The sequence below is a fragment of the Oncorhynchus keta genome, chromosome 9 (genome assembly GCF_023373465.1).
Source record: "Oncorhynchus keta strain PuntledgeMale-10-30-2019 chromosome 9, Oket_V2, whole genome shotgun sequence".
Taxonomy (NCBI): Eukaryota; Metazoa; Chordata; class Actinopteri; order Salmoniformes; family Salmonidae; genus Oncorhynchus; species Oncorhynchus keta.
In genome coordinates, this window is record NC_068429.1 from 22551334 (window position 1) to 22567421 (window position 16088).

The window sequence follows — 16088 nt, forward strand, 5'->3', positions numbered from 1 at the left end:
CCTATAGGCAGAAACTCTAACAGGAAGTACCCATGCTAAGGTCTATTCAACGCTGGTCTGACCAATCGGAATCCATGCTTCAAAATTGTTTTGATCACGCGGACTTGGATATGTTCTGGGTAGCCTCTGATAATAACATTGACTTGTACACAGACACAGTGACTGAGTTCATCAGGAAGTGTATAGGGGATATTGTTCCCACGATGACTAGAAAAACCTACCCAAACCAGAAACCGTATATAGATGACTGCATTGTCGCAAAAGTGAAAGTGCGTACCACCACATTTAACCATGGCAAGGTGACTGGGAATATGGTTGAATATAAATAGTGTAGTTATTGCCTCTGTAAGGCAATCAAACAGACAAAACGTCAGTACAGAGGCAAAGTGGGGTTGCAATTCAATGGCTCAGATACGAGACATATGTGGCAGGTTCTACAGACAATCACGGATTACAAAGGGAAAACCAGCCACGTCACAGTCACCGACGTCTTGCTCCCGGAGAAGCAAAACACATTCTTCGCTCACTTTGAGGCTAAAATAAAGCCACTAACGTGGCCCACTCCCAAGGAATGTGACCGGCATGAGTAAGACATTTAAGCTTGTTAACCCTCGCAAGGCTGCCATTATTCCTGTATCCAAGAAAGCAAAGATAACTGAACTAAATTACTTTCATCCGGTAGCATTCATTTCTGTCATCAAGAAGTGCTTTGAGTGACTAGTTAAGGTTCATAAGCTTCTGATAGGCTAATTGACATAATTTGAGTCAATTGGAGGTGTACCTGTGGATGTATTTCAAGGCCTACCTTCAATCACAGTGCCTTTGCTTGACATTGTGGGAAAATCAAATTAAATCAGCGAAGACCTCAGAAAAATTATTGTAGACCTCAACAAGTCTGGTTCATCCTTGGGAGCAATTTCCAAATGCCTGAAGGTACCACTTTAATCTGTACAAAAAATAGTGTGCTATTACAAACACCATTGGACCACGCAGTCGTTATACCGCTCAGGAAGGAGACGCATTCTGTTTCCTAGAGATTAACGTACTTTAGTGCGAAAAGTGCAAATCAATCCCAGAACAACAGCAAAGGATCAGCAAAGGACCTTGTGAAGATAGAAAAGCCCGACTACGGTTTGCAACTGCATGTAGGGACAAAGATCGTACTTTTTGGAGAAATGTCCTCTGGTCTGATGAAACAAAAACAGAACTGTTTGGCCATAATGACCATCGTTATGTTTGGAGGAAAAGGGGGGAGGCTTGCAAGCCGAAGAACACCATCCCAACCGTGAAGCACAAGGGTGGTAGCATCATGTTGTGGGGGTGCTTTGCTGCAAGAAGGGACTTGTGCACTTCACAAAATAGATGGCATCATGAGGGAGAAAATGATGTGGGTATATTGAAGCAACATCTCAAGATATCAGTCAGGAAGTTAACCTTTTTGGGATAGGGGGCAGTATTTTCACTTTTGGATGAATAGCGTGCCCAGAGTGAACTGCCTCCTACGCTGTCCCACATGCTAATATATGCATATTATTATTAGTATTGGATAGAAAACACTGTGAAGTTTCTAAAACTGTTTGAATGATGTCTGTGAGTATAACAGAACTCATATGGCAGGCGAAACCCTGAGAAAAATCCAACCAGGAAGTGGGACATCTGAGGTATGTAGATTTTCAAAGCTTGGCCTACTGAATACACATTGAGATATGGATAAAGTTGCACTTCCTACGGCTTCCACTAGATGTCAACCGTCTGTAGAAACTTGAATGGGGATTCTACTATAAAGAAATGGCTCATAAGAGCTCTTTGAGTCAGTGGTCTGGCAGAGTGCCTTGGTCTCATGATGCTCGCTCCCGACAGAGTTACCTCTCGTTCCAGTGCTTTTCTTCAGACAAAGGAATTCTCCGGTTGGAATATTATTGATGTTTGATGTTAAAAACATCCTAAAGATTGATTCCATACATCGTTTGACATGTTTCTAAAGGACTGTAACGGAACTTTTAGAGTTTTTGTCTGGATGAAGTGCCTGCGCCTCATGAAGATGGATTACTGGAATGAAGACACTAACAACAAGTGGTTATTTGGACATAAATGATGGAACTTTATGGAACAAAGCAGTCATTTATTGTCGAAATGGGATTCCTGGGAGTGCCTTCTGATGAAGATCATCAAAGGTAAGTGAATATTTATGGTGTTATTTCTAACTTTATTGATTCCAAAATGGTGGATATTCCTCTGGCTGTTTTGGGTTCTGAGTGCCGTTCTCAGATTATGCTTTTTTCGTAAAGTTTTTTTGAAATCTGACACAGCGGTTGCATTAAGGAGAAGTCTATCTTTAATTATGAGAATAACAGTTGTATCTTTTATCAATGTTTATTATGAGTATTTCTGCAAAATCACCGGATGTTTTGGAATCAAAACATTACTGCAAGTAAGGCGCCAATGTAAACTGAGATTTTTGGATATAAATATGCACATTATCGAACAAAACATACATGTATTGTGTAACATGAGGTCCTATGAATGTCATCTGATGAAGATCATCAAAGGTAAGTGATTAATTTTATCTATATTTTTGAAAAATGGCTGTGTTTTTTCGACTTGGCAATGACCTAACATAATCATATGTTATGCTTTAGCTGTAAAGCATTTTTGAAATTGGACATGATGGGTAGATTAACAAGATGTTTATCTTTCATTTGCTGTATTGGACTTGTTAATGTGTGAATATTACATATTTCTAAAAAATATTTTTGAATTTCCCGTGCTGCCTTTTCAGCGGAATGTTGTTGAGCGCTAGAAATGTTAAAGCTTGGTCGTAAATGGGTCTTCCAAATGAATAATGACCCCAAAACTACTTCCAATGTTGTGGCAAAATGGCTTAAGGACAGCATGGTCAAGGTATTGGAGTGGCCATCACAAAGCCCTGACCTCAATCCCATAGAAAATGTGTGGGCAGAACTGAAAAAGCGTGTGAAGCAAGGAGGCCTACAAACCTGACTCAGAGATATTATTAGTATTAAGAGATTGACATTTGGGATAATAAGAGGTATGACATTTGGATATTAAGCTGATTGAAATGTGGATAATAAGAGGATTGACATTTGGAAATAAAGCTAATTGATATTTGGATAATAAGAGGGTTGATATTTGGATAATAAGAGGGTTGAAATTTGGATAATAAAATGATTGAAATTGAGATAAGATTTACTATTGCTATTAAGTACTGAGGTAATGAGAGGTTTCACGGGACTAGCTACGGTGTGAAAGTGGTGTTTGTCTTTATGAATACCTCAACCACTTCTGTGTGAGCTGAGTTTTTCAATCTATAATGTTATCTAGGGGTTTTGTCCACCACCGCCGGTCGATCTACAGGTAGTGAACACTGACAGGAGAAGTCATTGAAAAGTTTGAGAGGGTAACAGCTGAGATGGGTATGGGCCCCCTGAGATTTCCTCTTGAACATGATAGAAGTGCCTCTCGGGCTGGCTGCGCTGTGATTGTTGCTGGTGGTGTGGATGTAAATACATACGTTGGTTTATAATGTTATATAGGGATTCTGTGTGATGTGAAGATATGAAAGGAGAGAGTACTGTTAACAAATATGCTGTATGAATAGTATAATGGGTTACTAGAGATCTGATAAAGTAACAATGAATGTTGTATAATGGGTTTCTAGAGATTTGATTAAGTAACAATGGAAAAATGCAAATAATGTACAACTTGCATACCCACATGTAGACTTAGGTAATTTTTGGATGTCGCGTGTGCTCTCTCTTCGGCCTCTAGGTCACCAGGCTGCTCGTTAGGGCGCACACCTGTCACCAGTTAGGCGCATAATGACTTTCACCTGGACTTCATCACCTCCTTGATTACTTGCCCTATATACGTCGCTCCCTTTGGTTTCTTCCCCAGTTGCCATTGTTCCTGTTCGTGTTTCTTGTTTTGTTCTTTTATTTATTAAATATATCCACTCCCTGAACTTGCTTCCCGACTCTCAGCGCACATCGTTACAGAATGACGACTCATCAAAGGGAAGCATCAGGGTTTTTGTTTGTTTTTGTGTTGGGGGTGTTGTCGGGTCCGGGTGTTGGAGCCGGAGCTACCTGGGAGGCCTCAGCCAGTTTGTAGGTTCCCATGCCTCAGCAGGTTTGATAGGCTCCCAATGCCGAAGCTGGGGAACAGGTTCCGGTGCCTCAGCCGAAGCACCAGCGGAGGTCTCAGCGGAGGTCCCCTGGATCGTCATCTTGGTTGGTTGGTATGGAGCATGTAATGAGCATCATCACGCGCACAGTTAACTTTATCAGAGCCAAAGGTTTGAATCACCGCCAGTTCAAGGCATTTCTGACGGAGTTAGAAACGGAGCATGGTGATTTGCCTTATCACACAGAGGTGCGATGGCTAAGCCAGGGAAAGGTGCTTCAAAGACGTTTCGAGCTTCGTGAGGAGATTTGTCTGTTCTTGGACAGCAAAGGGAAAGACACAACACAACTCCGAGACGAAATGTTTCTGTGTGAAATGGCTTTTCTGTGTGACATTACGAGTCATCTGAATGCAATGAACTTGCAGCTGCAGGGTCGGGATCGTGTCATCTCTGATATGTACAGTACAGTGAAGGCATTTAAAACCAAACTGACTCTGTGGGAGACGCAGATGCGGAAAGAAAATTTGAGCCACTTTCCCAGCTGCCAGACCATGAAAGAGAAGCTCTCTACCAGTGCGTTCCCGAGCGCACAGTTGGCTGATAAAATAGGTATGCTTGCCGCTGACTTTCGACGCCGATTTGCTGACTTTGAAGCACAAAAAGCAGGTTGGAACTGCTCGGTAACCCATTTGCTGTTGACGTGGAAAGCTCACCACCAAACCTCCAAATGGAGTTGATTGACCTCCAATGCAATGATGCACTGAGGGCAAAATATGCGGCAGTGGGTGCTGCGGAGTTTGCCCGTTTCCTCCCCGACACAATTGCGCATCCAGGCTGCTCAAACGTTGTCTATGTTTGGCAGCACATACCTGTGTGAACAACTGTTTTCTTTGATGAACTTGAACAAAACATCACACAGAAGTCGACTTACTGCTGAACACCTCCACTCAATTCTGAGGATTTCTCAGCTCAGAGCCTTACCCCGAACATTGATGAACTTGTGGAAAAGATAGTATCACCCTCAACCTCAAACAAGTGAACATTACTGTGCAATCACATATTTAGAGTTTTTACTCAGTTCAAGTTTAAAAGTTCAAGTTTAATATTTGTTTTCACTGCATTTCTTCTCCTTAAACAAAGTGTTGTTTTTGATTAATAGATTTTTGCACTTTATTTTATTGTATTTCAATCAATTATATTTTAAAAATATTTCAGTTGAGTGGATGATAGAAAATTGCTATTATTGTTTTTTTCTTTGAAGTAAATTTAGCCCACTTTTGCTAAAATAGAAAATATAGGCTACTGATGGTGCCTTGAATACCGGTTTCTTGTTTCATTTAATGTTCATGTTATGGGTATTTTTATATAAAGGAAATTTGTCTTTTGTGTCTGTTGAAAATTAAAGATTACTGACAGAGCCATAAGAAAATATTGCTTTATTTATCTGATCATATTGGAATATATTTGTTAGGTTTTCAGTAGGTTCAATTAGGTTCACTAGACTATATGCGTCATTTAAAAATTTTTCAATGAACATTCGAACAGTCCGGCCCTCGGCTTGTAGCTAAATTTTTTATTTGGCCCTCCGTCCATTTGACTTTGACACCCCTGGTCTAAAGGGTCTGGGAAATAAAGTCTCAGACAAAGATTGGCCCATATCAGATCCACTTTTGGTAAAGGTACAGGACTTGACTTACCCCAAATCAATAAAACTATAAACGCTTATGAGATTTCCTCCTCCCAGTAAAACATTTTGAAAATCCCATGCCCTGTTAAATAGAACCAATGAATGTTGAACATGTAGAGACTTGTTAACTAAACTTAAGGCCCAGTCTCTCCTGTCTCGGGTGCCAGACGTATTATGGACAGAGCACTCCATATACAGTGGACTGATAGACAGTGCCAGGACAGTTATAATACATGTTGATACAATAAAGTGTATCCATTCCCTTCTGAATTGGCCAATGTATTTTATTAATATTAAAATAATAGCAGAGAGTGAATATCCAAAACAAATTGGAAACAAATATTAAGAGTATCACAGACTGAAATGAAAACAATGCCTTCCAATAAGGAGAAAGTTATCGTGTTTGTTTGGTTATTTTTTCAACCTTAGGGGTATAAGCAGAACATTGTTTGAGAGTGTGTATTAGTAGTTGCGATTGAGAGGGTCTTCCTATTTGGGAAGAAAGTGTCCTAGTTGAAGGAAACAGATATGGAGACTAGTGAAAGTAACAAAGTGAATGGTATTAGTGGCTTTCAATATTTTACTAATATGAAGTAAATGTTTCAATACAAGGTCACATGATGAACAGAGGGATTGAGCCTTGGGACTGATTATATTAGAGGCTGCCATCTGGTGTTTGGGTTAGAGATACGTTTACTGTGGGCAAATAGGCAGTGACAATTAGTGGTGCTCACTGAACTCAAACAGGCTGTAAGGGACACAGTGAGACATTTGGGACAGATGTATGAACAATTGAATAAGAGTCGTTTTTGACAATGTCCAATTATTATTACTCAATTCTATAGTTTGTGTAGCACCAGTGATTTAAGCAAGAAGGTAATGTCATCTAAAACAATCATCTGTTTCCATTACGTGGAACGATGTCCAAAATTGAAGTCCACTGCGTTTGTAAAGTATTCAGACCCCTTCACTTTTCCCACATTTTGTTACATTACAGCCAATATTCTAAAATGGATGAAATAAAACATGTCATCCTCAATCTACACACAATACCCCACAATGACAGACCACAATTCAGACCCTTTGCTATGAGACTCTAAATTGAGCTCAGGTGCATCCTGTTTCCATTGATTATCCTTGAGATGTTTCTACAACTTGATTGGAGTCCATTTGTGGTAAATTCTATTGATTGGAAAGGGACATACCTGTCTATATAAGGTCCCACATTTGACAGTGCATGTCCGAGCTAAAACCAAGTAATGAGGTTGGAGGAATTGTCAACGAGAAAGATATACTGCTCTCCTGGGAACAGGCCCAAATTCCCGTCATTTGCGTGAGAATCCGTAGGCGAGCAAGTAAACTGCCACTGCCATCAAATCTACTTGCTAACATGCAATCATTGGAAATAAAATTGATGACCTACAATTACAATTATCCTACCAACGGGACATTAAGAACTGTAATATCTTGTGTTTCACCGAGTCGTGGCTAAACGACGACATGGATAATAAAGAGCTGGAGGGATTTTCAATGCACTGGCAGAACAGGGAAGCTAAGTCTGCTAAAATGAGGGGTGGGGGGTGTGTCTTTTTGTCAATAACAGCTGGTGCGCGATGTCTAATAATAAAGAAGTCTTGATTGAGGTATTGCTCAGCGGCAGGGTAGCCTAGTGGTTTGAGCGTTGGACTAGTAACCGGAAGGTTGCAAGTTCAAATCCCCGAGCTGACAAGATACAAATCTGTCCTTTTGCCCCTGAACAGGCAGTTAACCCACTGTTCCTAGGCTGTCATTGAAGATAAGAATGTGTTCTTAACTGACTTGCCTAGTTAAATAAAGGTAAAATAAAATATAAATAAAAATAAAAAGGTAGAGTACTGTATGATAAGCTGTAGACCACACTATCTACCAAGAGAGTTATCATCTATATTATTCGTAGCCATCTATTTACCGCCACAGACCGATGCTGGCACTAAGGCCGCACTAAACCAACTCTAAAAGGCCATAAGCAAACAAGAAAATGAGTTTTACCAAATTTTTACCAGCATGTCACATGCATAACCAGAGGGAAAAAAACTCTAGACCACAATTATTCCACACACAGAGATGCATACAAAGCTCTCCCCCGCCCTCCATTTGGCAAATCTGACTATAATTCTATTCTCCTGTTTCCTGCTTGCAAGTAAAAACTAAAGCAGGACATACCAGTGACTCAGACAAACCATTAAACAAGCAAAGCGTCAATACAGGATTAAGACTGAATCCTGACTACACCGGCTCTGACACTCGTCAGATGTGGCAGGGCTTGAAAACTAGTACGTACGACAAAGGGAATCCGAGACGCAAGCTGCCCAGTGACGCCAGCCTACCAGATGAGCTAAATACTTTGATGCTCGCTTCAAGACAAGCAACACTGAAGCATGCATGATAGCACCAGCTGTTCTGGAAGACTGTGTGATAACGCCGGTAGCCGATGAATTAATGATGCATAAAGAATAATGTAAATCATGCAAATATTCTGTGTAAGCAGTATATAAGAGAACTAACGGGACTGCCTCGGTGAAGCTCCCGACCAACGTCGACTATGGTGCATTAAGTTTGTTGGAACTTCTCCAGCTTGCTGATAATAAGGAATGATTCATTTAATATTGACTTCAGGTGTCCCTGGTGTTGAATTTCCATGACAGAAGCTGGATAGAGAATATTACAAATCCATTGTAGCTGGTGGAGTTGAAGCACAGCAAGCTATTGTCTGCAGTAGGAAAATACACTCGGCCCCTTATTCTTAACCAACCCCTGGTATTAAATTAGGTTCTTTGCCTAGGTGCTTTCTCTTCCACCCCCTCTGTCATGCTCCCTCTTGAGTTTTTGCTATCTCTGTCTTTCTTGTGTTTTTGCTCTCTCTCGTCATACCTCTTGTTCTCACATGCTCTTTTGCTCTTTCTTTCTCTCTCCCACTTCAGTTCTCCACTCTCTCTCGCTCTCTCTCTTTCTCTTTATTTCTCTCATTCTTTCTCTCTTTCCTTCAATCTTTCTTTCTCTCCCCTGTCCCTCTCTCTTTCTCTCTCTCAGTCTGCTTCCTGTCCTCAGATTACATGCTCTGTGATGATTTTGAATCAACCAAACCTTTCTCTTCTAGACAGTCTGTGAGCCTCTGCCCCGCACCTCCCTCTCTTCACAACACACTGCCATCCAAACGCCATCAACATGGGGGCTCAAAATAGGTCTGTTTCACATTTCCCTCCAAAGATATGGGATACTGACGGTGCATGAATGGCTGCTAAAATTCCAGCCCTGAGGTCAGGTCTGTGCTGTAGAAACAAAACACTCAGTGCTCAAATGTGTGATGAAAAACAAATGTGGCACATCCAGAATGGTTCATATGCACAAATGAAAGCCCATGTTGTTTTGTCAGCAACAACAAATCCTACAATTCCATACTGCTGGTTATGTGTAGCAGTGCATTTATGTCACCAGTTTCCCCTGAAGGTTGACAGGGGCTGACTACAGTCTTTGGGAAATGTCAACATAACAGACTGATGGCAAGATGTCTGTCATCAGCTTCAATAACCTCCAATGTATATCAGAGCATAGTAAGGGTCAAGATGTAGAGCTGGTATCTGGGCCAATGCCACGCACTGTTCAGGATGCATGACTAATATCACGCACTGTTCGGAATACATGACTAATATGACACACTGTTCAGGATACATGACTAATGTCACGCACTGTTCAGGATACATGACTAATATCACGCACTGTTCAGGATACATGACTAAAATCACGCACTACACATACAGTCACACAAACACAAATGACACTCCACACATTAACACACACAGGCATACACACACTAATGGCACAATACACATTAACACACACACCACTGACACTACACATTAACACACGCAGGCACACACACACACACTAATGACACACTACACATTTATACACACAGTCACACAAACACTAATGACACTACACATTAACACACACAGGCACACACACACTAATGACACAATACGCATTAACACAAACACAGGCACACACACTACTGACACACTACACATACACACCAATGACACACATTAACACACACTAATAACACACACAGGCACACACTGTCTCACCCTGATCTGTTTCAAATGTCCTTGTTATTGTCTCCATTCCCTCCAGGTGTCGCTTTTTTGCCCCAGTGTATTTATCCCTGTGTTTCCTGTCTCTCTGTGCCAGTTCATCTTGTATTTTTCCAAGTCAACCAGCGTTTTCCCCGTTCTCCTGATTTTTGCATTCTCCTTTTTCTAGTCCTCCCGGTTTTGACCCTTGTCTGTTTCTGGACTTTGTACCCGCCTGCCTGACCATTCTGCCTGACTTGACCACGAGCCTGTCTGCCACTCTGTACCTCCTGGACTCTGATCTGGTTTTGACCTTTTTGCCTGTCCACGACCATTCTCTTGCCTAATAAACATTTTAAGACTCCAACCGTCTGCCTCCTGTGTCTGCATCTGGGTCTCACCTTGTGCCTTGATACACACACACTACACATTAACCTCTTAGAACTCTTGCTCTATACTGCCCCTGTTGGAGAAAGTGCGTGCCCATAGTAAACTGAAAATATTTTTCCCCAAAATTGCTAATATATGCATATAAAAAAATATTATCGAATAGAAAACACTCTAAAGCTTCTAAAACCGTTTAAATTTTGTCTCTATGTAAAGCAGAACTCTCAGGGCATGCATTCTCCCAAATGCTCTCTTGTCATGGAAAAAGTTGGCCCAACTTTGACGTCATCTCACACGCACTTCCCAAACAGCTACCGCTCTGGGAACAGTCTGTACGTGTTCAGCGCAAAGCCTGCTTTCAATGGGGCTTCTCATTGTGAGAATCACGCGCTCACGGGAGTTTGAGCGAGCCGTTACGCGCGCTCTGGCCGGGTGATGTATTTTCTTCAGGATCGATTAAACGACGTGTGTGTTTCTGTTCGTCCTCACGATTTCTGTGCACCTTTATAACATGTTAAAGCTTAATTATGAACATAGTTTGACAAGTTTACTCGACATATAATATGTAATTTCGACGTTTTGGTGCGCATCCACTTGAATTTTGCCTACATTTCGACCGAAATGTGGCTATTTTGAGAACCGAAAGACACAGACTTGAAAACTAAACGCTGGTTTGGTAAATATAATCCCTTCCAGGTCTTTTGATGGAAGAACAGCAAAGGTAAGGGAATATTTATGTGGTAAATTTGGGTTTCTGTCGACTCCAAGATAGAGGAGCGATAATGCTAATTTTGGAGCGCCGACTCCTAGTATAGCCTAGTGAACGCAACCTGTAACTTTAAAAATAAATGTAACACAGCGATTGCATTTAGAAGAAGTGTATCTTCCTATACATATGTAAAACATGCATATTTAGTCAAAGTTTATGATGTGTATTCCTTGTTAGCTGACGTTATCTGCCGGAGCTATCGGCATTTCTCCTGACATTTTAGTAGCATTTTTTGAACGATGCATCATTGTAAACAGAGATTTATGGATATATATTGCAGATTATTGAAAAAAAAATGATTGTACTGTGTAACATGTTATATTACTGTCATCTGATGAAGATTTCAAAAGGTTAGTGAAATGATTTTTCTTTTAATCCTGCGTTTGTTGATTGCATATTTTTTCCTACTTGGCTATGCAAATGAGCTATGTCTGTGGTGGTGGTTTGACATAAATATGTGCTATGTTTTCGCCGTAAAACATTTTAGGAATCTGACTTGCTGGGTAGATAAACAACTTGTTTATCTTTCATTTGAGCTATTTTACTTGTTAATGTGTGGAGGTTAAATATTTTTAGGAATATTTTTCCGCATTGTGCGTTATGCTAATGAGCTTGAGCCGTAGTCACGAACCCGGATCCGGTATTGGTAGACTATGAGGTTAACACACACAGGCACATACACACCAATGACACACTTCTCTTGCCTACCCCTTTGGATTAATAAACATTGTAAGACTCCAACCATCTGCCTCCTGTGTCTGCATCTGGGTCTCGCCTTGTACCTTGATACACACACACCAATGACACACTACACATTAACACAAACATGCGCACACACACACTAATGACATTAACACAAACATGCGCACACACACACTAATGACACACAACACATTAACACACACAGGCACACATACACACCAATGACACACTACACATTAACACAAACATTAGCACACACACACTAATGACACACGACACATTAACACACACAGGCACACACTGTCTCACCCTGATCTGTTTTATCTGTCCTCGTTATTGCCTCCAGCCCCTCCAGGTGTCGATTGTTTTCCCCAGTGTATTTATCCCTGTGTTTCCTGTCTCTGTGCCAGTTCATCTTGTATTTTTCCAAGTCAACCAGCATTTTCCCCGTTCTCCTGCTTTTTGCATTTTCCTTTTTCTAGTCCCCCCAGTTTTGACCCTTGCCTGTTTCTGGACTCTGTACACGCCTGCTTGACCATTCTGCCTGTCTTGACCACAAGTCTGTCTATCACTTGTACCTCCTAGACTCTGATCTGGTTTTGACCTTTTTGCCTGTCCACAACCATTCTCTTGCCTAATAAACATTTTAAGACTCCAACCGTCTGCCTCCTGTGTCTGCATCTGGGTCTCACCTTGTGCCTTGATACACACACACTACACATTAACACACACAGGCACATACACACCAATGACACACTACACATTAACACACACAGGCACACACACACCAAAGGCACACTACACATTAACACACACACCAATGACACACTACACATTAACACACACACACCAATGACACACTACATATTAACACACACAGGCACACACACACTAAAGACACAGTTCACATTAACACACACAGGCACACAAACACTAATGACACACTACACATGAACCTCATAGTAATGTCGCACACTACACTACTTCACACTCACACTAGGACTTAGCAGAACACACAGCCACCCCTCTCACACACACACTTAGCCCAGAGCCATGAGAGGACACTGTGTGTATAACCTCTTCAACATTCAACAATAACTCTGGCAAACTTTTTACGAATCCCACAAACACTTCAAGCCAACACATAAGGCTTTTGAGGTGGTATCTTTGTACACAGTGACACCGTACCTCTTTCTGCTGCATCCTGTAAACCAGCATTCTCTACACATACACAAACACACCCAGACACAGACATTCAGTACACAAACACACCCAGACACAGACATTCAGTACACAAACAAACACAGAGACAGAGTCAAAACAGCAGGGGGCAGAGTATATAGAAATTTAAACGCAACATGTTAAGTTTTGGACCCATGTTTTATGAGCTGAAATAAAAGATCCCAGAAATGTTCCATATGCACAAAAAGCTTACTTACTTCCCTGTTAGTGAACATTTCTCATTGGCCAAGATAATACATCCACCTGACAGGTGTGGCATATCAAGAAGCCGATTAAACAGTATGATCATTACACAGGTGCACCTTGTGCTGGGGACAATAAACAGCCACTCTAAATTGTGCAGTTTTGTCACACAACACAATGCCACAGAAGTCTCAAGTTTTGAGGAAGAGTGCAATTGGCATGCTGACTGCAGGACTGGACAGTCCTAATTGATTATGATTAACATATGGATATATGGCCATTCAGCTAGCAAATAATGTTTTGAAAAACAAATGTTTCTTAGAGCTTGGTGAGAGCGTGGTTGTCCTATGGTTATTTTGCAAACAAGCTTCCCACAACACTTTGGGAATGGTGCAGGATAGTTTATTGGCTTTGGAACATTCTTAGCACATTTAAGGAACTTGACAAAATAATGTTATTGTCTTGGTAATTCATTACTTTATTAACAGAACATTTCCTAAAATGTCAAACATGTTTACATTTCATTTTTGGAACAGGATTCTTCTGTGGGAATTTCAGTACTTTAGCATAACGTTTCATACAGGTTTCCTTATGGTACTATTTAAAGTCATGTACTCAGCACGTTCAGAGAACATTAAGAAACAATGTTCTTCTAATGTCGTTTTAGAGAATTTTTCAATAAGTCCAACCGGCCTCACAACTTCAGATCACGTTTAACCACGGCAGCCCAGGACCTCCACATCCGGTTTCTTTACCTGTGGGATCATCTGAGACCAGCCAGCCAGATAGCTGATGAAACTGAGGAGTATTTCTGTATGTAACAAAGCCTTATATGAACTGTCACACAGTAAAATCATTGACGTTGCTGCATGTTGGGGCAAGATGGGGCGGAGTCACTGGCTTACTGGGGCTCTCTCATGCCATCCCTGGAAGTGGTGCGTCACCTGAGTGGGTTGATTCACTGATGTGGTCATCCTGTCTGGGTTGGCGCCCCCCCTTGGGTTGTGCCATGGCGGAGATCTTTGTGGGCTATACTCAGCCTTGTCTCAGGATGGTAAGTTGGTGGTTGAAGATATCCCTCTAGTGGTGTGGGGTCTGTGCTTTGGCAAAGTGGGTGGGGTTATATCCTTCCTGTTTTGCCCTGTCCGGGGTGTCCTTGGATCGGGCCGCAGTGTCTCCTGACCCCTCCTGTCTCAGCCTCCAGTATTTATGCGGGGGGCTAGGGTCAGTTTGTTATATCTGGAGTACTTCTCCTGTCCTATTCGGTGTCCTGTGTGAATTTATGTATGCTTTCTCTAATTGTCTCTTTCTCTTTCTTTCTCTCTCTCGGAGAACCTGAGCCCTAGGACCATGCCCCAGGACTACCTGACATGATGACTCCTTGCTGTCCCCAGTCCACCTGGCCGTGCTGCTGCTCCAGTTTCAACTGTTCTGCCTTATTATTATTCGACCATGCTGGTCATTTCTGAACATTTGAACACCTTGGCCATGTTCTGTTATAATCTCCACCCGGCACAGCCAGAAGAGGACTGGCCACCCCACATAGCCTGGTTCCTCTCTAGGGTTCTTCCTATGTTTTGGCCTTTCTAGGGAGTTTTTCCTAGCCACCATGCTTCTACACCTGCATTGCTTGCTGTTTGGGGTTTTAGGCTGGGTTTCTGTACAGCACTTTGAGATATAAGCTGATGTACGAAGGGCTATATAAATAAATTGGATTTGATTTGATGTTGCATTTATATTTTAGTTCAGTATATTTACAAGCTTCAATTAACACAGCAGTGAATTCAGGTACTCACCGTGAGATCTCTCCCAGGTTTTCTTCATGTTTTGGTATTATTACCACAAAGCCATGCTTGTGATAACAAAGTCTCTCAGCATGGTGAAGTACCTTTTCCTTTGTTTTGTGTTTAGTTTTTCACCACCTCTGGGAAATAAGGCTAATTAGGGTTTTAATTGTTCCGTTCTAGATTGTTATAGAATGTGGTGTTGATGCTCATCAGAATGAAATAGCAACTGGGGATGAAAAAGCATGAAGAAACTAGTTCTACTTTTTAATCTGGTTTTAATGTATATTTTACTTCTGTGTTCTTGATCTTTAATTATTTCAGGTTATCCACATACTGAAGGCTAGCTAGTTGAGTCTTGAAAGCAAGATATAAACTGTTTTAGAAGGAAAGGTACAAGAAAACGTAATTTATGTGATTGGAATAGAGAGAATAAATCAAATCAAATCAAATGTATTTGTCACATGCACATGGTTAGCAGATGTTAATGTGAGTTCAGCGAAATGCTTGTGCTTCTAGTTCCGACAATGCAGTAATAACCAACGAGTAATCTAACCTAACAATTCCAAAACTACTACCTTATACACACAACTGTAAAGGGATAAAGAATATGTACATAAAGATACATGAATGAGTGATGGTACAGAACGGCATAGGCAAGATGCAGTAGATGGTATCGAGTACAGTATATACATATGAGATGAGTAATATAGGGTATGTAAACAAAGTGGCATAGGTTAAAGTGGCTAGTGATACATGTATTACATAAAGATGCAGTAGATGATATAGAGTACAGTATATACATATACATATGAGATGAGTAATGTAGGGTATGTAAACATTACATTAAGAAGCATTGTTTAAACTGGCTAGTGATATATTTCACATCAATTTCCATCAATTCCCATTATTAAAGTGGCTGGAGTTCAGTATGTTGGCAGCAGCCACTCAATGTTAGTGGTGGCTGTTTAACAGTCTGATGGCCTTGAGATAGAAGCTGTTTTTCAGTCTCTCAGTCCCTGCTTTGATGCACCTGTACTGACCTCGCCATCTGGATGATAGAGGGGTAAACAAGCAG

General features: G+C 41.2%; 1 protein-coding gene across 2 annotated transcripts in view; it reads left to right on the forward strand.

Annotated features, from left to right (window-relative positions):
- LOC118386563 (fibrinogen C domain-containing protein 1-like) overlaps positions 1–16088 on the forward strand; it is a 313829-nt gene that overhangs the window by 255396 nt on the left and 42345 nt on the right. The window contains exon 8 of one of the 2 annotated variants that reach the window (XM_052525490.1): positions 10134–10701. The exons of the other annotated variant lie outside the window; for it this stretch is intronic. Coding sequence (XP_052381450.1) covers positions 10134–10186 — 53 coding nt within the window. The 3' untranslated portion in view covers positions 10187–10701. Of the gene's footprint in view, positions 1–10133; positions 10702–16088 lie in introns of those variants that run through there. 2 annotated transcript variants of the gene reach the window in all.